This window comes from Sinohyriopsis cumingii, chromosome 11, assembly GCF_028554795.1.
Source record: "Sinohyriopsis cumingii isolate HCF-2022 chromosome 11, ASM2855479v2, whole genome shotgun sequence".
Lineage (NCBI taxonomy): Eukaryota > Metazoa > Mollusca > Bivalvia > Unionida > Unionidae > Sinohyriopsis > Sinohyriopsis cumingii.
In genome coordinates this window covers 105,166,692-105,192,439 of record NC_142971.1, presented here as the reverse complement: position 1 = coordinate 105,192,439, position 25,748 = coordinate 105,166,692, and the positions used below count along the sequence as shown (strand labels likewise).

Below are 25,748 nucleotides of genomic sequence, written 5' to 3'. Positions count from 1 at the left end.
CTCCACTATGCCCCACTACACTGAGTGTGGTGATAACATAGGTGACTTTGCATACTCCATCCCCACAATGGTAAGAGAGAGTTTAGTTTCAAAGCATTCCATGGATGACATTATCAGGTTTTGCTAATTTCTGAGTGACACCACATCTGTCTCTAAGACAAGCATGTAGACTTGAAGGATGAAGATCATCATCAGCAGAAAGATAAGAGGATGAACACTGCACAACAGCAACAAGGAGATCTAGTCAAAACTCAGCAAGCAGACTGTAGAGAGAGTTCGCAGTGAACTCTTAGTTTTTACACCAGGCTGTTTCTAGTGCCCAAAGCCAACAGGAGGCTCAGGCCATTTGTAAACCACAGCCAACTCAACAAGTGCATAGCCACTCAAGAATTCAAAAGGAGATTGCATGTTCAGTAAGACTTTACATAAACTGGTGTGAATTATCATTTCTTATCTGACCTGACAGTTATTTTGACATCCCTATCCACCAGGCTTTATGCAAGTTCCTTTGGTTCATGTTCCAAGGAGCAGTATATATCCTTCCTTCCTTGTTATAACATGATTCTGGATATGATATGGTACCACTGTGGACTCCATTACCAAAATCATAGCATTGTATAACAATAAGGGTTGAAAAACATACAAGGTGAAACTTAGTCTTATATCTTCATTTACTTTAAAAATTTAACAAATTTGTATAATGCCTGCTATACCACAGTTCTGTATATTACACTGTTCTCAGTATTTTGTGATAGATATGATGATTCTCAGTATAATGTGATATGTTACATAACAAAGCCAGCAAGAACAGACTCTGGCTATGATGTTATAATGAGGGAGAGGTATAATTTCATACTCATTCCCATTCAGTATGAACAACAGTCCAGTTGCCACCCCTGCTCCAAGTTCTTGTACTGATGATAATACAGAAATGTGGGGTTAATAATGCCAAGTGATTCAGATAGTCCCCACCCAAGGTAGGGTGGGTCCTGGGTGAATATTCTGCTTGATCTAGCAAGACACATCCTAAGGAGATTCCCCCTGATGCTCAGTCAGTAGTGGGTATAAGTGTTCATACCTTTTTCTCCTTCATACCTAGCCCTTGTTAGGAGTACCATGCATTACAAGGAATTTCATTCTTCTATGGTGGAGAGAATCTCTTGGACTCTGCTTCTTTAAAAACGTTACGGGGGGGGGGGGGGGCAGGATTTTAGGGCCTGGTCCAATGACAGCAGCATTATCTTGTTGAGTTTCTGAATACTACAGCTAGCTAATTTATCTGGCTTTTGAGAAGAAAATGTTATTGCTGTTATGATCAAAGGCTACTTTAATTTATCCATGATCTTGTAGATGTTTAGGCATCATGGTATAGAGGCAATTGAGCATGATAAGGTTATGTCAGACCAATTCTGACCTGAATGAGCAAAATCTATTGCCCAGTTTCCAGATGGAATCTGTAATCTGTTCTGATTTGGTCGACTCATCTCAGTTGACGCAACTAGATAGGACCTCACTATAGCTGCTATCAATTCAGATCAGATGGTTACATGGTCCTAGTGATGCAAGAAGTACTACTACCTAGCAAATCCGGCCATTCCAGATACTACTTTTAGCTAAAGGGGGCTAAAAGTTGTTTGCCGACCTTTGTGGCACTCAGGCAGAGTTATCTCCTCTTAGGTATAAGACTTGGTGCCAAGCTTAAGAATACGTCAGTTACTACTTCCACTCATGCCACGAATCATACTTTCATGATGAGAGACATCACAGAAACCTGAATCCATGTGGAAGATATACCATTAGGAGTTTTTCACTTCTATGGAAAGTATACTCCATCTGTATTTCCAACTTTTTCTCTTCCTATGCTGACAAAGTACTGCCTTTACAATTTTTCTAACACTTTGTCATCATCACACATTTTTGTACTTGCATGGGGAGCCTAAGCTACTTCAAGTTAGGTACGGGCTATAATTATTTTATTATGTGCATGTCTCTAGTGCTCACAAAAACGACTAATATAGGTGACTAATATTACTGATGGGTACATATTGGTAAGTTTCTTTTCCAAGGCATTTGCTGTGTCCGAATGGCAACTTCATTGTTTTTAACTTGTACAGTTGGTCTGTGGGCTTGAGGTAATTGATTCATTTTGGATATTGTCTCACCTACTTTGTTAGTATCTATAACGGTGCCTTATTTCCTCTTTGAAGCTTTTTGTGTGTAATATTGACACTTATGTATATTTCTATATTGCTTCCGCTTTGGTTGGACAAGTACAGGTAAGATTTCTATACATGGTTTACTCAGTCATGTCTCACTCATGCATGTTTCTATAGGCGACACTTGAGTCATGTTTATCTGCATAAACATTCCATCATATTTCAAGAGTATTGCATGGGTAGCCTATGCGACTTCTCAGAACAGGTTCGGACTATAATGTCTATATGTGTGCAGGAACACCATACTTCAATGATCCTATCTGTACATACCATCCTTGACCTTCCCTACAGGTAGCATTGTAATTGAGATCATCTGCTATCACTTTTTTCCAGGTAACCATCATTTGGTATTGCTCTGCACCACACTTCATTCTAACATCACATGTTCATGTCCACAGGTTTATACTTCTCCTTACAAGTGGTATTGTCATTTTATATTACCTGTAAGCTTCATTCATTAGACTGTCTTTTATCAATTTCTGGTCAACTTTTTAAGATTTAGCTCTGCACCAACATTGTGTTCTGTTATGCTCTATTTGTTTTAAAGACTAGAACTAAGGGCAAATCTCAAAAACACACAGCTCAGGAGAAAGATGTCATCTGCCTGCATACTGACCTTTCCTCAGTATGACACTTGTGGCAGACAAGGGAGATAAATCAACTTACCCTTTAGCCAAGAAGTGCTGGATATTGACATGCTCTTAAACAGCTGATGAGATGACTGTTGATGGACCTATTTGCAACAAGGGTGGAATACCAAATCCCAACCTTTGTATCTCTGGTCCCAGACTCAAAACTCAGGCAGTCGATACTCTGTTGATAGTTTTGAAATGGGCTGGATGCATTTGCCTACCCTCCAACATTGCTGATTCCAAAAAGTGCAGGAACTTCAAGGAGACTTCGGATTTTCCCTCATCTATCCAAACAACCATGATGGTAATTGTTTCATTCCTACTTCAGAACTACCTGCACATCTGGATCATATAAAACAAGCCCTTAGAAATAAAAAAAATCACAACCAGTAATGAAGAGGTCCTCCACTCTGAAAATATGCGAATGCAAATGGCATGTTTTCATCCAGTGGTACTCAAACAAACACATCATACTTCTCCAGGCATCTATACCACGAATAGATAACTTGCTCAGGCTCTTCTTTGAGAAAAAATTCACACTGAGTACAATAAAGGGTTACCACTACACAATCACTGACACCTTTCATCATCACAGAAGAGAGAATATCAGACAAACCTGGGACTAATCTGACCTACTCTCCAATTTTGAGTATACATGAACATAAACATTAATATGCACAATGTGGAACCTATCTTGGGTATTAACTGACTGAAGAAGACATATTTGAACCACTTTCCACGGTATCTCTGGCACACCTTTCATTTGTGAGCCCTGGTTATGCAAAAGCCTTCTTTTGCATGAGTCACTTGCCAGTTATCTTCTCATCTCACTGGTATAAGTCACATTTTTATATACTGTTTTGGAAATACCTAATTTTGACAAGTAAGTTTCAGCTTTTGGCATGATTAAACCACTTTGTTAAAAAGGGGACAGGCAAGTCTTCATTGCCACTTCGAAGCTAGTGAGCAATGTTGTAAGAACTTCCTCACTACTTGACTTTGTGTCCTTGGTGACTTTTTGTCCTACTGAGAACATTAGAATTGATCATGCCTGGGATTTAGTGAACCGTATCACCAAGGTCTTGAATAGGGATTTTTAACCACACTATGGCTAATGCCTGACGTCCTCATTCAACATGAACTTATTCAGAAGATATGCACTCTTGAACTCTTCCCCTCTGAAGTCCTACAGTGTGGTGGCCTCGCATAACCTCCCATTGAGCTCTCTCCTTTTTATCAGGGGTTGAATTGAGGATGTCAGAAAACAGGTGGCACAAATGTTGCTACTATCAATGCAAGCTCCCTTGTTTGGATTCCCACTCAGGGATTATTCCAAAGAAGGAACAGTTGTTAGCAGGGATACAGAAGAGACAATTCCTAAAGATGACAGAATAGCCATGGCCAAGAGTATTATATAAAGTCATTCACCCCTACTTCTCACTGTCAGGCAGAAAGAGGAGATAGAAAGTGTTTCTCCTCATCCAAGCCTCCTGCCACCCATCATGCTTTCCCATGTTCGCTACCTGTCAGTGTCAGACTCCTTTTTCATCAGGCTTGGATTGATATCTTCCACAAAATGTCTGGGTGATCCAAGTAATTTTTCAGGGCCTTCCGTAAGAATATTGTTTATCAGGCCTCATCCACTTTCGTTATCCCCTTCCATGATGGAAAACCCAAGCGTTGCCGTGAAGGCAGATAGACTACAGAGGGAGATAAATCCTTTACACATGAAGCAGGTGGTGGAAGTTGTATGTTTTTCCTATAATGCTTACCTGATCACATTACAAATAATCGCTTCCACACTTCCCTGCAATGTGAGCATCTTTTAAGGTCTCATGTATATATATAAAAAACTGGTTTAAACCAGATATACCAGTAGCCATCTAGTGGATAGAAAGGGAAAATAATCTGTAAGAGTTGCTTCCGGTCATCTATATAATATTGAAACAGAAAGATGTTTTTCTGTCTTTTCGAGAGGGAATGAATAAGAGGTAGCAAAGAAAGTTATCCTAATGTAATATGATCAGGTAAGTATTATGGAAGAAAACTAATTTACTAAACAACTTGCTTTTCAAAGAGCAGATATTTTTGTTTGTATCCTCCTATCATTTGCAAAACAAAGGTAGCACTTGCAAACAATTAGCATGCAGCTGTTAATATGTAAATTTAAGCTTCTACAGTAGTGTCCTTAGAAAGTTTAAGTTTAATGAGCTATATTCCATATTTACTAAAATATTGCTGCAGATCCAGCATACATGCCTATATAGCTGCCTACCTAACTACATATATGTATGTACATATACATGCATACATACATACATACATACATACATATGCACACACACACATACATACATACATACATACATACGGACACACACACATACATACAAACATACATACATACATATGTGTGTGCATACATACACATTTATTAGTTTTTATTCTTCTATACTTGTACACACACACAAACACACATTAGTTTCTATTCTATAGTTGTATTAACTATCAATTGGTACACTGAGTCTGAATTAACTTTCTGATTAGTTTGATGGTGGGGGGGGCAGCCACAAAAATTGATTGTTGCTAATTCATAAAACTTTTTAACAAGGTGGCATTAGTGACATTAGCAGAAGTTGCAGCAGTATTAATAGTAGTAGAATAGTCATGAAACTTCTCTTAACTGGTCACTCTTGGAACCAGAGAATTGGACAAGTTCATAGAAGTTGCCAGCATATTGGAGTTGATTGGTATTAAAATTGCCTTATTATGGCCAAAATGTTTGACCTGTCTATAGAGAATGCAGGATTCCAGAGGGTCCTATTTTGGGAAGTTTCACTATTTATCCATTGCAACTTTAAACTAGTCCCTCATTTTAATGTTCCTCATGGAAGTCACAAAATCAGACTGCCTTATAAATTATATTATTCATATATTGAGGTAGAAGAATTGCTTTATACTGCAATACCTTAAAGTGAGGGAAAATTGTAAAATAGAATATGTGATAGTATTACCCAAAACCCTAATACTTTTGTGCCATTTTCAGGGATTGATGATGTGTTGGTGGTGATAGGTGGATTTGGGGTTCATCAGAACATGGTTGACGTTGTTGAGCAATACAGTCCCAAAACTGATGAGTGGATTCAGCTCCCGGTATGTACTATATGTAGGGGAAATTTCTGCATGATTTTATGCTAGCAGCTTACATATTAAAGTAAAAAGTCCTAATGAAATAAAGGATGTAAAAATAGTTTGTGTCATCAAATGCCAAAGTCATACAAAGTAAACACACTCATTGTTTTATTGTTATAAATTCATGAAAGAAAAACATAATACCTTGAAATTGTTATTTTGCATTGGTTTTTGTTTTAACATTGCTCTACCATAATGAAAAGTTTGAACTTTATTTATTTTGTGCCAATTATCAATCGAGTTTTCAAATGAGGCAAAATGCTCATGACAGCTTCATTGTTGGCATATTGGTTGTTCAGATTCAGGAAACTAGAGATCCTAACCCATTTACCTTAGGTGGGTGAACACGGACCATCACACTGGCCTTAATTAGGGAATGAACCTGTGATAGCCAAGATGCAAAGTGAATGTGCTACTACTACACTGATAATGTTGATATTCATGTATTTCATATATGTTTATTTTTTTAAGTAAAGAAAATATTTTAGATGTTAAAATTTATTAATTAATTAAAGAGAGAAAGCAACAATTTATTGAAGTGAAAGCAAGGATGGTATGTCTTCATTCTAAATAGGACCGTAGGAAATGTGTTGTTTCTTAAAAAACATGAAAGTATTCATTACATATTAAAAGAAATTCAATTTCAATGTTCCATTTTGACATTTTTAACCTCAGGCAGCAGGCATACAGTATGTACAGAGCCTGTTTATTTGGATTTAGAATAAAGGAAGCAGCTTTGGTTTGCGAAAGATTTTTTGGATTGCTTCCTCTCCCAATAAATGGTTTGGTAAAATCTCTGAAATTTCCACACATCTCATAAAATATTTCTTAAGACTTCATGTACATTCAATGATCCAGGGAGTTTAGATGAAATAGTTTATTTCAGAATTTGACTAGAAAGAGGCGTTATGTGTCTGCAGCAGCAGTGGGTTGCATGTTATATGTAATTGGGGGATATGATGGGCAAGCTCGGCTTGACTCTGTGGAGTGTATGGATTTTTCTGCAGAGGAATTAGCTTGGAAACCTGTTGCCTCCATGATGTACAGAAGAGGACTTGCTGGTGTCACTGTCCACAGGGGTTAGATTTATACCTTGGATAAACATATATATATATACACATATATATATATATATGTGTGTGTGTGTGTGTGTGTGTGTGTGTATATATATATATATATATGTGTGTGTGTGTTATATATGTGTGTGTGTGTGTATATATATATATATATATATATATATATATATATAAGATAGAGAGGAAGCACTAATTTACAATCCAAGTAATAATACATGTTTATTGTTCATAGTCACAAAGTAATAACATAGTTTTAGTTAATAAATCAATTTCACTTGTCCCTTAGGTTCTTTAGTAATGGGTTCCACTCTTAGAGGATGTTTTGGTATTTTTCCATCAAATTATCCCAAGATATTGACTCAAAATAAGTTGAATATAGAATCATGATCATATATATGCATACATTCAGATTTTTTGGAGGCTTATTAGTTTGTATTTGAATCCAGCCATCGGATCAGCCTGGGTCATTTACCTTGATGTTTACCTGGGTAAGGCAATATATAACTTACTTGTATTGATGTGTTGTGAAACAAAATCCAGATCAATCAGACCTTACATTCACTACAGCTTGTGCCAATCCACCAATAGAAAAAAAGGTAATTTGTTTATTGCATACTGGAACTACTTCAGTCACATGACTAAAACATGGCTGTATCCTATCAACAGATGTGGTCATCTGAGTATATGGCTTATTTTGGGTGGTTTTTGCAGAAAGTTTCATCTGTATAGAGGACTACAAACTATGGTGTGGACATTTAATGTGCCATTCATTATACACTTGTTTTCTTTATAGTCAACTCATTAATAAAGTGCTCCCACTTTTTAATGCAGTTAATGGAATCATTGAAGAGACATAAATGGAGCATTATATTGAGGTATGTTGATAAATGGATGAGTAATGATAGTGATAAGAATGCAAAACTAGGATGTGCACTAATGTTAAATCCCAGTTCTTATTTTAGGGAAGAGGCGCTATTATGTTCACGTGAAGTAGCAACAATAAAATAATGTTCAACCAGTTTCATGTCATTTTAGCCAATTTATGACCCTGCCCACACTGTAAGAAGGGATACAGTTTAATCAGGGTTTTATAGTGATTTGTTCCGTGTATAATGAGTAAAATCTGAACAAAGAAAGAAAAAGTGAGTTTAATACTGATGCTTATTTCTGTGCTGACATTTAGACTAATAGGTAGATTTAGAGTTTTTTAAAAAATATTTACTTAAAATCAAATGACTCTCACTCTACTTTTTGTTCTTTTGTTCTTAAGTTAAATCAGAATAGTCATTCTATCTCTGTTAGAAAATTGTTCTGGAGTCTGTAACCTTGATTTAGATATTGCAGCTTTGTTGGCGTGGACTGCATACGATAATAGCGGTATTAATGATGATGACATTGGTGATGATAATAATATTAGATGATGAGCAGAGGAAGTGTTAATGTTATGATGCATTGTCATCAGCATCATCATATTATTTTTTCTTTCACCACAGGTATGGTTTATGTATGTGGAGGTTTTGATGGCTACATCCGTCACAGCAGTATGGAGCGGTACAGTCCCATTCTAAACAAGTGGGAGATAGTTGGGAGTCTGACTTTGGGGCGAGAAGGAATGGCACTAGCTCTAGCAGGAGACAGTATCTACTTTATTGGAGGATATGATGGGGTAAATCTTCTGGAGATAGTAGAAAAGTATGACATTATGACAGATGAGTTCTCAACTTTAGCTCCGATGTCCAGCAAGCGATCTGGTATGTCTATAATTAGTGTCCATAATGTATGATTGCTAAGATATCACTATACTAATCGAGCTAATCACCTACTTTTAGGAGTCCCATTCTTAACAATGTCTGTCGAGCCATATAGTAATAATGTCTGTCCGTCAACAGTTTTGTTTCCACAAGATAACTTTACTTGACTTTGTTGGATTTTTTTTCTTCAGATATGAAACATGATTATAATACCTTAGAGAGTAGTACCTCCACCTTGTAAATTCAATCACCCAGGCTGAAATTTCAAGCTATGACAGCTAAAAGTTGTTTGCGCAGATAGGTGGCAATTAGAGTGATCTCCCCTTGGCACGGCGATTGACACCAGATCCCATAATTAGTTAAATTACTACTTCACTCATGCTGAATAGCATGCTTTCTCCTGATGAGAGACCTCACAAACTATCTTCATGAATTTTGAGGAAAGATATTGTGACTTTCAAGCAAGTTGGAGGTGTTTCTTTTCTCAAGAAAGTATGATATTTTTTCTTGTTCCTTTCTTTTGAAGTCAGACTCTTTCTAGCTATTGTAAAATTACAACTTAGTAATAAATGTACACATAGGCACCATTTTGGAACATAGCATGCATGGGTCAATAGTGCACCTGCTGACCTTGTAATATCAGGGATATGTTTAATAGCTTTATTTTCTTGTTCAAATAAATTTGGTTGCATATAAAACTTTGGGTTGCAATGGTTATTGTAGTCAGTGCTGCATGCATACAATTACAGCTTTGGTCAGATGTATAAGTTTTCTGTAAAAAGTTTATTGTTTTAGCATCCACTTTTTAGTTATTAAAATCAATGCTGCAGGATAATTTATATAACGTCTTATCTGTATTTATTACAAGCAGTGCCTTATTATCCTTACCTGTATAGGCTACCATGTGGGTACTTTCTTGCAGGTAACTTCCACAATTTAGTGAGTTTATAAAGCAGATGTGAATGACTATACCTGTATAATATCATTTGCTCTATTTTTTGTCCTAGAGATTTTAGATCATGTGCAAGACCAAGTGTTAACAATGTAAACACAGGAAAGGTATGGAAGACAGCCATAGGACATGTCTTCCGTGTGTGGGTTGCTACTCCAGACATGTAAAATTTGCACAGGTTGGACCAAAAGTCACCAGGCCTCTGTACTAGGAGCACTATTAGAACAGAAAGGGAAAGTACCAAAGCTTACTTTGAGGACAATGATGCTATTAGTTATCATGCTGATGTCACCTAGGTCAGTGACTTTGTGTTGGGAATAGTATCACAATCCAGAATGCTCACCAGCCAAGAACTGAACTAGGATATCCCTGTCAACAACAGTTAAAGCCTCAGCTCCTCCTTCACAGCCTCAACATGAAAAATCACTTTTACATTAACCAATTGGTCTGATATCACATGGGTTTGATGTCCAGTCATCTCTACCAACTGTATATCAGTTAAATCAAGATCAAATCAGCTAAATTAGGTACAGTCTTCCATGAAAGTAAGGATCAGTTCTGCAGATCAAATATCTAATAACTTATTCTATCATAAGGAACTGGGTAACATCACAATAGATAAAATGGTACTGTCCCACCACAAACAGACTCTGCCATATGTATCAGATAGCAACAGGTCAACACAACAGTCGATCCTACGCATAAAGGAGTGAATACCTTTGTCCATCATGTCTACTTGCCATCAGAACACTGGCATTCTCGTGAATCAGCATAACCAGTATAGTGCCAAAGCTACTATGCCCATTTCAGATCCAGATCACCCACATGATAATGGAATCAATTCATTCACAATGTCTATGCCACTGAAAGGGAGTACTTAGTGATTGTCTGGAAGTTATCATATCCCAGTCAGGACAATCTACTAGTATAGTTAGCCACCACATTAGACAGTCATCACCATCTACATCTCAGATTGTAGATTTCGAAACACTCCTCTAGAGATGACAAAGTATGCTTGCAGTCTACACAGTCTTTGTTTAACATGATGAAGACAAGCAATGGCAATGCCTTCCAGACATTGATCTGATGTGGTCCAGAGTTTCAGCATTGGTTGACTTGCTAATCAAGAACAGGCACTCTAGCCGCATCCATAGTCTGGTTGAGTCACAAACCTGTTGGGTTTGCTTACAGACATTTTACTGGACCCTAGTGTCAGTAGACATTTATTTTTATAGTGATGCCTACTATCAGATTTTAGTAGGAGATTATATAAAACACACAGAGCAGTGTTTCACCCCAGCAGAAGGCAGAAAAAATTTGCAGGCTTGTGAATGTCTAAATTGTCCTAAGAATGACTGAACTGGAAATTCATTAATGACAAAAAACGTGCCAGTAGGGTCCATGTTAGAATAAGTTTCAAGTTAATCTTGTAGCAAGAAGAAAACAGTTGATCCTCTCCCACATGACTCCCATCAGACATGCATGGGAGTCTGTGTTTCATGTGGTACAGCAACTAAACCAAACTGATTGACACACACTGGTCATTGCCTTAGCGGTAATGAAAAATGTACAACTGGCAGAAATATATGCACTGCTCTTCACTTCCACATTTTAAAAAAGCAGCCAAAAAGACATGCTAAGAATGCAGATATTCCTTTCTTACCTTTTCAATAGCCAGGTGGAAGAAATATGCGGGCAAACCACCAAAGAAACATATCTCCAACAAAGACAGTCTCAGAAGCCAAGGAAATATTTTCAGAGAAGTAATCAAACATATACAAAGGACACCTCCCTGAACAGAACAGATAGGGAAACAGTCCTGCCTATCTTATCCACACAGAAGGCCACAGTTCTGAAGGAAAAAAGTGGACCAGAAGCTGAGAGAAGGTGACCGTTTTCACCTCAGTTTTCCATAACAGCCTCCCTGTAATGAGAAATGATGACATTCTCGCACTGCCTTTATCGGATAAACTAGTGTATGACTCTTATTCTTCACTGTTAAATGGGAAAGAATTTGCCATGGTGATCAGTTGCCTGAATAAATTGGTTCAGAGGCCACATTGTTATGTTCATTGCTTCTAATTTGTCCAGGATTCCTTCAGCTACATATGTCCCCAAAGACCAGTTCAAGGTATACATCCAGCAGTGGGAACTCAACAGTCTGGACCAGGATAAGGCATTTACATTGTACTCAGAGATCTTCAACCATGCTCTAGTACTAATTGAAGTATTCAGGGGACCAAACTCTGTACTACGGAGAGATTAATTACCACCTAGGTAGACAGACTGACAACTTTTAGCTTTCATAACTGACGATTTTAACCTGGGAGGGCCAGATTTGCATAGTAGGTGTACTCCTTAGGGTATTGTGATTGGGTAAGTAGTATCAAAGAAACATTATTTTGATGCAAAAGTTGGCTTTGATAAAATTTAGACATGTGTCATCAACTGTACCTGCCATATTTTGTTATTTTTCATATAAATCTAACAATAAAGTTTTGACACAGTTATCCTATACCATAAATATAAAGAAAAAAAGTAATTTTCTCAGTTTCTTTGGTTTATCAAGTAAGCGGAGAGAGAGAGGGAAAGAGAGAGAGAGAAATATGAATTTACACCGGGTGAGTTTCATTCCAATTTCTTTTTATTTGTTTTATTTCCAGGAGCTGGTGTGGCTGTGATAGATGACACCATTTATGTTTGTGGTGGATATGATGGCTTTGAGCACCTAGCCACAGTAGAGTGTTACAATGTCTACACTGGTCAGTGGACATCTGTACGACAGATGAAAGCCCCACGCTGTTATGTAGGGGCTTGTATTCTGAATGAGAAACTTCTTCTTGTGGCTGGGTAGGTTTATTGTTTAAATAGAGAATCTTGACAGTAATGTTTATTATTTACATTAAATAATATTTTAGTGTCACAAAATTTCATGAAAAAACACTGATCAGCCTGTAAGCAATATCATATTTTCACAAATAACTGATCCTTGATACTTAATGATGTCTATTTAGCACAATAAGTATATAAATGTTCATGGCCTAATTTGTTGAAAGGTTGTGTTTGTTAAAATTTTGTGATCATGAAATCAGTACCATAATATATGCTAGCAAGTGGCCTATTGAGTCACTGAGCAAGTTTTAACATAGATTTGAAATTCTGTTTATGACATAACTGAAAATGATTTTAGGCTCAAATGGCTTTAAAGCCCATTGAGCTTATGGCATGGTCCTGTGTTTGGTATGTTTTGTCTGTTGTGCATTGTCGATTGACAAACAGCTATTTTAAACTTACTGTCAAAAAGCAACTTGACCGTATCAACCAATTTTGCGAGAGAGCATGCTGGCATGAAGAACATTTAACTCTATATAAATTACACTAATTTGACCTCAAATATGACAGCTGTTACTGAAAATAGAAGAAGAAAAAAATCTTAGTGTAACTTTGTCAGACAAACTGCTGAAGATAATTTTACTAGATTTGACAGAAAGCATTGCAATGCATAAATGGCTTTACGTTTGTACAGATGATACTAGTCACCATTAACTAAAAAGAAGAAAAACCAACTTCTTTCAACAACCACTCTATTTAATTTGACCAAATATTATGGAAATCATCCTGTATGAAAAACTTCTAGGTTTGTACAGATGATGCAGATCCTTCATAAAATACAAAAATTTTTTAAACCTTCTTCTAAAAAGCCACTGAACAGAATTTTATAAACAGCACACACACACTGAAGGGCTTTATGCTACTTGGCTATCCAATATAACCACCATAACCAAAGGTAGAAAAGAATTTCAATGAATCATTCCCATATACTCCTCAAAGTTTGACCAAAGCATTATGACATTAATGGGTTTCGAAACATCAGTGATGTTGAGCTGCAATCAGATATAATTGGCATTTAAAAATAACAGAAAAATAGTTTAACAGAAGTGGACCAGATATGATAAACAGAGTTCTGGCATGATGGTCTTTCAAGTCATGCAAATCATGCTGGACTGCTGAGATATTGGCACCATTACTAAACATGGAAATATCTTTAAAACAACTTTTGCTAAACAGAATTTGACCAAATTTGATAGAAAGCAACTGAGCATGAAGGGCTTGTAGGTTTGTACAAAAGATGCCAATCCACCATAAAATGTAGCAGTCATTTCTAATAAAATAGAAAACATTTAAATGACATCTGATCAAAAACCACTTAACAAAATTTGACTAAATTTGAGAGAAAGTGCTCTTGCACAATTGGCTTTCAGATTTTTGCAAATGATGCCAGTCTACCATCAAATATGGTCATTAGTAAGAACCTTTTTAAAAAAAAGTAAGACTTTAAACAAATTTGATAGAAGTATTCTGGCATGACATGCATTCAGATTGGTGCCTATCAGTCATCACTTATAGGGACAGGGGGTGACTAGGACACCCCAGCAGACAGGAGGGCCTCTGCATCCAAAAAGTCATTGTCTTCCTTAAGTCTATATTCTATCAGAAGTTAAGGCGACCCTCAGCGGGAGTCCAGTCTACAAGATCCCAAAACTAATGAGAGCCCTATGAGTCTGTATGAGAGTGCATCAGTAATCTTTTCCAGCTCTTCTACACATACAGTTGTCAGTAGAAATGAGACTTAAAACAAAAACTGAAAACTGGAAGAACCAGTCACAGGATGCCTGAAAGTGAAGCGCTTGCTACTACCATCCCAATCAATTACACTTTATAAAGGAGCGAGAAAACTTCTTTACAAATATGTGAAATTAAAAGAGGTATTGGAATACCTCCAAGAGTATGGCCTTACAGGGAAAATTGCTTGAGGATCCTCCAAGAAGCCTCAAAGAACTAACTAGCCTGACATTCACCACACCCATAACAAGATTGATGAGTGTGATGCAGCCTTCCAAATTGCCAGGAATAAACTTAGAGAGACTTGCCATCTGGATTTAATCAAAAGTACAGAGGCAGCTTTTAAACATATACACAGACATTTATAAGTATTTTACCATGAGAAATGTGATAAACTTTTAAAAGAGATTGAGAGTGCAAGACAACGGGTGAAACGTAATGAATGATCCAAGCCCAGTAAATGAACGCGGAACAACATAGGTCTTGGAAGAAGAAATAATACCCAACCAGGTATTCTAAACAGCTTTAGACTCTTTGCAAGTTCAGCAAACTTTAACAATAATTCAAACAACAGAGATACTCATCTTAATATCTCAGATTTTGTCATCAATCTTTCTAACTTTCCCCTCACCATGTCACATATCACTGCCCTAAATAAAGGATTATCTTTTAGTCCTTCTGTTAGGGAAATTAACCTTGGTCTAATCCACAAAGGCTTAGAGAAATTCTTTCGACAAATTAAACTGAAACATTTTTTCATTGTACCCGAAATAGGGATGATGAGACTTACTCCTTTGAATATGAATTATTTAATAAATTCAGACAAAGAAGCACTTGGTGTCCATCAAACTGAAATGAGTATATTGAGGAGTTCTGCAAAATGGCAAAATTATCATTAGTTTCCTTTAAACAAAGAAGAAGAAACTGCCTGAATATCACCAAAAATGAGAACCAGGCCTTACTTGAACTTACCAGTAATAAAGATATTGTGATAAAAAAAGTCGATAAAGGCTCTACAATTGTAATCATGAATACTGATGAATACGTCAAAGAGGCCCTGGACAACTTAACGATGAGAATTGTTAAAACAAAAAGAAGGATGTGACATAAAGACACCACAATATGGTGAAAAATCTTTTAATACAAATTCATGATAAAGGGGAATTAGATGATAAGATTTTTCTTAACGTCATCAATGACCAAATCCATACTCCTAGGTTTTATCTCCTTCCTAAAATACATAAATGCCTTATTCCAGGGAAAATCCCTGGAAGACTAATTAATAGTGGAAACAACTCACCAACAGAAAAAAATTAGCAGCCTTGTTGATCAACACATCAAACTGTTCTTAAAATTAATATCTTCCTATATCAAGGACATGACTGACTGTATCAGTAAAGTTCAAGTGATTCACAATTTACCAGATGAATCATTCTTGGTCACAATGGATGTCACCTATCTTTACACCAATATAACCAAGTCATGAAGGTTTAACCTATATAGCTAGAACCCTAGCTTTAAATAAACCAAATTATCGATTCTCTAATCATAGTGTCTTGGCTTTATTAAAATTGGTATTGCATTGTAACAACTTTTCTTTCAATGACACCCATTATCAACAAATTGGTGGAACTGTAATGGGAACAAAAGTCGCCACAATCATACACCAATATTTTTATGGGTGAGCTTGAATGGAAAATGCTAAAATCAGCACCCTATAAGCCATACATCTGTCCTAGGTTTATTGGTGATATATTTATGATATGGATCGGCTCTGAGGTGGAATTAAATAAATTTCACTCATACTGTAACAGTTACCCTAAAACTATTAATTTTACAAAAGAATATTCGAAGGATGAGATCACATTCCTAGATACTACAGTTATTTGTGAAAATAATACAATAGTATTCGATTTATACTGTAAACCGACAGATAAACATTGTTATCTCCATGACGATTCCTACCATCCATACCATGGTAAAAAATCAGGTCCATTTAGTAGGTTATTAAGATTTAGACGAATCTGTACTAAACAATCAGACTTTGAAAAACTTGCCTCCCATTTAGTTCAGTTTCATGAAAGAAGAGGCTATCCAACTATGATTCTAACAGGCTTTTCAAAAAGCAAGCTGGCTAGGTCGTTCAGAATTACTAAAACTTATTCAAGAAAGTTCAGTGCATTGCAATGTAATACCAGCTATCTTCACATATCATAAAGATAATTATTTCCTGATTCTCCCAGAGATTTTTCATCATCAACCGATTTTTGTGCAGAAGATTGGTTATAAACTCGGTAACCAATTAATAAGAACTAAGTTTTCTAGAAAACATCCTAGTGTTACTGGAAAAACATTCGCAAACAAAGTATTAGATTGTAAGACTTAAGTTTCTGCAATAGAATGGATAAATCAAAGATCTTTAAAATTTTATTTACTAACCTCAAATATAAATCAAAACTTAGAGGACACTGTACTGCACAGAATGTCATCCATTTACTCACCTGCGAGAAATGTGGTAAACAATATGTAGGTGAAACAAAAAAGGGAATTACAAGTGAGAATAAAAGAGCACCTGAGAGATATTCATAATCATAAAATTCCCGTGTCTAAGCATTTTAATATGACTGACAACAACATACATTGTGTTAAATATCAGAAAATAGAAATTATTAAATCTGATTCAGAGCTCTCTAGTAGCACTATTCTTAGAGAACATTATTGGATATACCAATTACATACTAACATCTCGGTTATTTTCAAATCACTTATAGCCACCATTACTAAAAATAGTACAGCTTTTATGAAATGTTGAATAGAATTTGACCAAACTGGACAGATGCATAATGGTATGAACTGCTTTGAAGCCTCAGATCTGGCTACATTGCTAAAAAGATACTTAAAAAACTCCTTATCAGAATTTGACCAACTTTGACAGAAAGTTTTCAGTATAAAGGCCTTTCAAATTCAGGGCCAAACAATGCTGATATGCCAGCAATCAGGGATAAATATACAGAAAGATAGTGAAACCTTTTAACAGTTGTTTGCTTAACATATGCAATCGTCAGCTTTAGAATTAATGTCTTCAGAAAGCACTCTACTGACCCAGATTTAGCTGACTGCTTTTACATTTGGCTATTAGGCAGACATCAGCCAGGTGAACAGTCTTGGGCCTCTTGTTTTTAAAGTTACAGACCATCATATCAGACTGTGACTTAAAATTATTATGATCTGATATTATGGTACTCATAAATATTTTTGGTATAGCATATTGTTATACTGAAGCAGTCTCTGTTTTATCCATTCACTACATAGGTGATAGAAAATTTAATTTTGAAGGGGAATTTTTTTATTACCAGCAATTGTATGGAGGAGTCTAAGATTTAGAAATTCAGTACAGAATTGTCTGATTAAGTTAACAAGGCTTTCAGAGTTCAGCAAGCTGCTGTTTCACCTGTAAATGGCATAGGTATTAATTTAAATTTTGGATAGAACATAATTTGTAGCAAATGATGGTAAACACAACATAAATTTCAATAAAAATCAGCACCTTCTTTAGAGGTCATTGTATGTAATTATCAGCAGGGTAAATGGGTATCATGGGTATGACATATTTGGCTATTCTTCAAAAGTTTTCATTGACAGTATAGTTGAGTTTGCCAAAGGATAACATGGAACAAAGTTTACCCACAGTGCCTTGCAGAATTACACATAGTGACCCTCAGAAATAGTTCCAATTTGTACAGTAATTTCTTCTTCAAATATATCAGCTGAATATAATACATTTTAGGCTTGTTTTCACTACAAAAGCACTAAATATTGTATGCCTACTTTGGTAGCACTCAGATAAGAGTGATCTCCCTTTGGGTAGAAGGACTGATGCTAACTCCCATCCATATGTTAGTTATTACTTTTGTTTGTGACATCAAAAAATCAAATCTGTGTGTGCTTTTGTCTCTTTTGAGTGATTCTGTGGAGTTTTCTCACAATAGGGAAGTGAGCAGTTTACTCAGTTTGTATTTTTTGCTCCTCTTCTGTCGTAACTGAAAAAGTCAAACTTTTCTTGTCTAATATTATCTTACGATAACGCCCTTGTATTACTCAATAACTACAGGTGTAAACTCAAAGAGCATGATTGAGCAAATACATGAGATGCAAGCATTTTATGCTGACAGAAGATAACCAGGATATTGTATGGGATCGTGTGTCATGTAATTTCACTAACAATTGCTGTAATTCCAGAAATACTTGCACATGATGGTCAGAAAATGTATGAGCTGTTTTGGCTAAATAAATCAATAAATTAGGCAAGAAAATGTTGATCTTTCTTTTCATGCAACCATGAATGAAGATCTTTCTTTAGAACCTGGAATTGTTGAACCTAGCGCTAAATAAAATCAAGTTAGCTCTCAGGGGAAAACAATTCTCAGAATAAGTGTTGGACAGAATCGCTCAGGCAAGAAGGTCCACCACTTTGAAAACATAAGTAGTGTAAAGAAGAGTTTTCTTCCAGTGGTTATAGCTACAACAGACAGAGTCAATGATATAAATGTCTTGTTAGTTGACCTGAATTATTTGAAGTTCTATTTTGATGGTTCAGTTAAACATGTGCTTGTATTGTTAAGAATGAGCTTCTGCCTTTGGGAATCAGTCTGTTGTTGTGATACCTCTTTCCACATGGAACCTTTGACTTGAAGGGCATCAATGAGATCCCATTAGGGCTTTTGAAATGGTACTTGATGTGAACTTGAAGCTCTGAGGAGAGGGAGATGTTATTTAAAAAAGGATAGGATGATACCTGTGATCAAGCTATACTATCCAAAATCGGATGGGTTGGTTAATCACTCTGAATATTGAGAACTGACCCAAAACTAAATGAGTCTCTTGTGCATATCACTTCGAGAGGTTAGGGCAGTTGCTACTTAAATAACATTTGATCATAACTGATATTATCCAGGCTGTGGTATGTCGGTCAGAGAGGACTTTTTCTAGCTATTACTTCAGAGACTTTTCATCACAGGCAACTGAGTTTGACCTAGTGAAGCTTATAACAGCAGCATCAGACTGTTGCTTTCCAGGCGATTACATTATTGGTACACCCTTCCAGATTTCCCACATTTACATTTAAACCTGGTAATGCATGCACATCCACACTAGGAGATGAGATTTGGCACCAGCTGCTTTATCCATGGCACAAACACTCTTGTTTGACTTCCACCTCGACGGGGAAAACAACATTTAGAACTTTTGTTGCTGAAAATATACTTAGGAGGACTATATATATGCGAAGTTGTGGTTGTATTCCCCTAGTGTAGTATGCACAAGTATTATCAAAAGCATTTTACTCCAAAAATTGGTGTTCATTGTGTTGACTGTCATCTGTTACAGATTTGTCTTCAAACAGAAATTGTTGCTCATTTACTGGCTGTATTTGTTTTGTTGTTGTCAAAACCGCTTCAATAGATACCATTTTTAATTTGGTGAAGTATTTTTTTATAAAATAATCGCAAGGATATACCTTCTACAATCAGCTGAAATTGACTTTCACATATTACCACTTTGATACCAAGGCCTCTTACGGTCAGTCTGGGACTCAAAACAAGCAAGCAATAGACTACTAGCCCAAGACTATCAGAATAGTTGTTTTCATATTTCAGTAATCTGATGGCAGGTAAATCTCAGTATGAGTCTGTCATTGTTTGATGGGAAGACCTAGTGAAGATGCAGAAGGAGTTTTGTGAGGGTTCAGCAGGACTAGTACTTCTTAGTCAACCAGTTATTTTGGTTACAAAATTTAAATTCTAAGGCCTGCAGGCAGTAAATGAGCAGTGGTTGAAGTTCATTGTTCTAAAAATGTTTATGGTTCATCATCATTGTTAATTTGTTGTTTATAAGCTGTTAACTGTTTGATTCTTTCAGGAGGATTACACATTCATATTTGACCCTATGTCAAGTACATTTCCTTAAAATAGAGTTTACCACATACTTACATTGAACAGATGCAATAATAAACCTTGGATCTTAACTTTGATGGCTTTCTATCTCAACTTGGTAAACCATATAACTTGCTTATAATTACCAGATTATGACTGATATATATATATATATATATATATATATATATATATATATATATATATATATATATATATATATATATATATATATATATATATATAAGCTATGTGCAAGTTGATTTCCTGTGTTTAGGTTACAAACAATGTGCATGTAAATTTTATAATTTAAGCCAAGTATTATATTTCAGCATTGTTGAAAATCCACATGTTCAAGATACATTTGGGTTCTAACTACAGCACACATAAAATAAAACTTTTGTTGCACATAATGTGAATATCATTCTTGTAAATTATCTTGATAAATTTATCAAATATTTTATGCAATTGATTGTAATTTATGCTTTTCCAGGTATGATGGCAGCACCCTGTTAAAGACTGTTGATTGTTATGATCCCATCACAGACACCTGGGAGACAATGGAAGAGCATATGACTACACAGAGATGTGATGCTGGAGTTGCTGTAGTCCAGGCATCTTGACAATGGGCAGGCAACTCTTAGTGATAGACTTCAAGTGGTGTCATTCTAGCTTCAAATGGTGTCAATAATCCATTTCTAAAATCAGGCCTGGATTTCACTAATAGAACTAAAGTGTTGACCTAAACCCAACATTAGGATGAAGCAATCTGACCTGAAATTCATTAATAGAACTTAAATTTTGACTTATGCTTAAGTCTAAAGATTTTCAAGGTTCAGTTGAAATTTAAGGCTAAGGTCATTTGAGTTAATTCAGGCAAATGTTTTAAGTCAAGGCTTTCAGACAAATGCTGGTGAAATAGAAGCCCAATTTAATGAGTTTTGGTTTATGTTTTGTGTTTAAATTCATGCAAATATAAACAATTAAATTCAAGCAAATCATTATATTGGTATCAATGAACTTCATGAAATTGATGCAAGTACTTTGTGCTTTCAAGCTTTGTCTGCTTCTAATGCCAAAATTATGTCCGTCGACTTTCCAGACATCCGGTCCCTTTGACCATTGGTTTATGAGAGAATTTATTCCAAATTCAGTGTCTCCAAGTCACTCTGTCAAGCAGTGTCCTAAGATTATATATGTTAGTGACAGGGGGGCCATATGGAGGGTCCATTCTGATATGGACCAAAGTGGAGGTTGTTGTCATTTTTTTCTCTTCAGTTTCCATGAGCTAAGATGTTAGATGTTAATATTTTCAGTTATGTAGCTGTTCTGTGCAATATTTAAAATTCTAAAGCTGTATACATTTAATTGTTGTTGTATGCAATTTGTTTGTGATACCTTTTATTCATCCTTCCATCAGTTCATGACCACATCTCCTAATCTGCTGGGTGGAAACTAACAAGCTTAGTAGTTATGTTGTCATTGGGATAGCTATCTGCATTATACTTCATCCTGCCTCCAGGGGTGGGTGGAGGGTAATTGGTGGGTGGGGGTGAATCAAAGGTCAGATGTACATAAATTTCAATTGCAATGACATTTTCCAGTTTTTTTTAACCAACATTATAATGCACTTATCAAATATGTGATGCATTTTTTATTATAATCCCTGGGTCACTTTCTGGGTGTATGGGGTTTGAAATGGGTTTTGGAATATGAAACCACCCTTAGACACATTACCTAACTGACATCTCGTGGGTCGGTGGTTCTTCGCTGGGTTTTCCAGGGTTCTTCCTCCACCAGTTATACTGGCCACCATGTATAGCCTGTCTTGTGCTGAAAAATGGCGTTAAACCCTAGAACAACAACAACAACAACCTAACTGACAGACGATAGCTAGGGTGATATTGTTAAGAACCTGTTGAGGGAGAACCCATCAGGCTAATTTTCAGAGATAAGGTACCCACGGTGTAACAGTCCAATTTTTTCCAAGTTAGGTGGATCAAAGAGGTGCGCGTTGAAGAAGCAAAAGTTATGAATCTTCATTTCCTTAAATTACACTGTTTAAGTCATCATTATCAATGTTTAGTTTATGATCAGCAAATCAGCAGCAACATTTCTTGGAAGTAGGATTTTTCTCCATTTATTATTTTGGTACATGGAATGTTGTGTGATTCATTTGTTTAAGCAAAGTGTTGAAATGCAACTGTGATTCACAAACGGATAAATAATTGGCAAAGTGATCACAGCCCATCAAACTAAATTTCAGAACTCCTAGCTGATGAAGTTTGATTTTATGAAGCACGTCAGCAAGCAGGAGCATTTTCAGACATCTTATCCTGTGTCATAAACTGTGTCTGTAACCCCTGGCAGTTTTAAGTCCTGAATCCTCAGTTATCAAAGAACATGAATCCTGAGGATGCTTGTTTTTACTTTCAACAAGACCAATGAAAAACATCCCCTTGTAGACAAAGCTGCCACCTGTTAAATTAAAGTGTATTAGTGGAAGGCAAACCAACCATTTGAAACTCACGTATATGGTCTTTACTGTCAGATGGCCTTGACAGTAATTATCTGGTCCATTCTACCAAGCTACTGTTATGTAGTCTTTTAATCTTAAGCAAAGATCTGCAAATTGAATCCAAAATAGACTCAGTTTTAAAAATGGTTGGCTTTACTTTGACTGGTTTGAAAATGTGTGGATTATCCAAACAAAACAAAAAGCACACCACAGTAAATTATATTGACTTGGTTAAATTGATTGATTTATAACCAAATAAATAATTAACACAAACTTGCTGCAAATAAGTTTATCAGATTTGTTTGAAGAGAGGAAAGCATGTAGTAAATGCAGTAACAGCATAAAGCAGTTAAGAACTGATCCAGCATTAACGAAAGTGTTGCTAAAAAGGAGAAATATTGCAGCGTCTGGTGTTCCAAACCAGTAAACATGCCCATGAAAGTAAATGTTCAACAGAGGACAAGAAGTGGTCAGAAACTTTTACAGTGAAGAGTGATGGACAGTTGAATATTGGCAGAGTGTCATGTTTTTTTGCTGTAAAGCAAGGAAAAGCAATCCTTTTGGACTATTGGTTCTGGAACCTTCATTTTCTGTATTTTTACAACAAGAAATGTATTGAGATTGATAAAATGTTTCACTCAGACACTTCTGTGCAGAAACACCCATTTTCTATTATGGACCCCCAATTTTAGGGGACTGTGGGGTCCTAATCTCCAAGTTTCAAAGTCCTACTGAGGATTCTAAACAGCAGTACCATCCCGATGCTGATAAGTGCAAAGACAAACTCTAATAACACTTGATCACCTTCTGAGCCCTTACTGAACCATAACCTGCCAGACCAGCTGTCCCAATTTATCAAGGAACTTCCCAGATTTGCCTAGCAGATAAATAATTTATAACAAAGAAACACATTTTTTCACAATTTATATAATTTCCTGTCAAATTCAATTTTTCAGTCAAATCCAGTAATGAGATATTCTTCATTTCTGGAATCAACAGCCACCATTATAAAGATGAGTTGAAACGTGTTTGGTTTGCTCTGTGTTCAGTTTATTGTAAAGGATAATTTTTTTTAACATAAAATGTAATCTGGACAACAAACCTAAAATAAGTCTACATAGACTCCACAACAGAAATAAATTCGTTGAAGAGTTTCCATTCATTTGGTCTAGTTTGAAAGATGATACTTATAATGTCATTCACCACTAAAAAACCACCCCATGAAATCCTGTGCTGCATTCAGTTTTCCTTTGGTAGGCAGGTCTCCTAAACTGTTGAGAGCAGCAAAGACTGCATTTAGTTAAGACTGTATTACACTATTCAGGGGATTTCAAAATGAAATGTGTATTTTCGATTTATTTATTGTATCTGTGGTTGTAAATATATGACTGTGCACATATGGTGATCATATGACAACAATAAGTCTGTTTTCTGTTTGAAAGTGTATTAAATGCTTCAGTGAAAACATATTTTATTCTATTATGATTTTGCAGTCCTTTTCAATGGGCTTATATCGGTAAAAAAAACCCCTCATTTTCAATAGTAAAAAGACACTTTTTAAAGATGTATACACTGATCAATCCACTACGCCACCCCACCATCACCATCTTTTGGAACCTCAAATTGTTTTGAATCTCAAGAAACAACCCTCAACACCTACTGGGAGGTTTGGCAGCTGTCATAATAAAGGAAACCAGATTTAACTACTTAAACGGGTTCTAGTATAGCTGCAGATGGTAGGATTCTGCCAAATGTTCATGTTATGCTGACTGTAGAAGTCCATGTCTCCTTATTTGTCTTATGAGATAAAACATTGAATGTTGTATTTTGAGAGATATCATTATTAAAAAATATTTTTCCGGAAGACGTTTTTCACTTTCATTAATTGTTTTTCACTTTCAGTTACTGTAATTGTACTTGATTGAAGAACTGATTTGAACTTAGTTTTCATAGATTAGAATTTTTTTAATTCTTTCATTCATTTTAAGTATTACTAGTGTTTGAAAACCTTATGTTTTTTCTTATTTCTCTGTATTCATACTTATCTCACATGAAATATAAGGCAGTGAGTGGCAATTACAGCTGCTTGATACCTTAAATTCTTTTGCAACAGGTTAAAATAAAACAAACATGGGTAAAAGCTAATACCTTATTACCAGATTACAGTATTGACGTTGATTTATCAAATACTAGTAGCTTCATCAATTTCTAGTAACAAAACACATTAAGAAAATGGACAAGAGGGGTGGGTATCATCATATGTGGCTAATTTTCATTGGATCTTGAAATGTGTTGTCAGCGAAAAGCACACAAATTGGTACCCCACAAAATTTATGATACTAAAGTATATGAATGTTGAAATAGTGTTGAACTAGCAACTGGTAAGAAAAATATTAGTGTTACATACTTCCCTTTCAAGTGTAGCAAAATAAATGAGATACACTGGGCACAGTTAAATCTCTTCACTTGAAGGTATTAATAATCATGTTGTACACGTGATGCATTATACCTGAATGGATTTAGACTAATAAAATACCTGGAAAATAGTTCTGAAGTTAAAAGCAAACATAAACATTATGAGGAAATATCAGTTACTTTGACAGCGATGTATACACACAGACCATTTGGGTGAGGATTTAATGTTCTTCAGACCATTTGCCATAACTGACTCTACATCTACACAATTTATGTTGGCTAGATATGGATTTGTCTAAATAAAGTTGACTCAGTATAAAGGATATTACTAGATTTAGTTGACTGTATTTTGACTGAATTGAAATTAGTTGGCTAGATATGGATTAAGCTTGATCTAGTTGACTAGATATGAATTTGTCAAAATTGACTCAATAAGGATTTTA

At 35.8% G+C, this 25,748-nt stretch overlaps 1 protein-coding gene across 1 annotated transcript in view; it reads left to right on the top strand.

Annotated features, from left to right (window-relative positions):
* Window positions 1-24,754, top strand: part of LOC149789212 (kelch-like protein 12) — a 58,146-nt gene extending 33,392 nt beyond the window's left edge. The window contains exons 7-11 of the mRNA XM_089975378.1: window positions 5,895-6,001; window positions 6,927-7,119; window positions 8,610-8,867; window positions 12,483-12,669; window positions 20,866-24,754. Coding sequence (XP_089831504.1) covers window positions 5,895-6,001; window positions 6,927-7,119; window positions 8,610-8,867; window positions 12,483-12,669; window positions 20,866-20,995 — 875 coding nt within the window. The 3' untranslated portion in view covers window positions 20,996-24,754. The remainder of the gene's footprint in view (window positions 1-5,894; window positions 6,002-6,926; window positions 7,120-8,609; window positions 8,868-12,482; window positions 12,670-20,865) is intronic.
* Window positions 24,755-25,748: the final 994 nt, after the last annotated feature.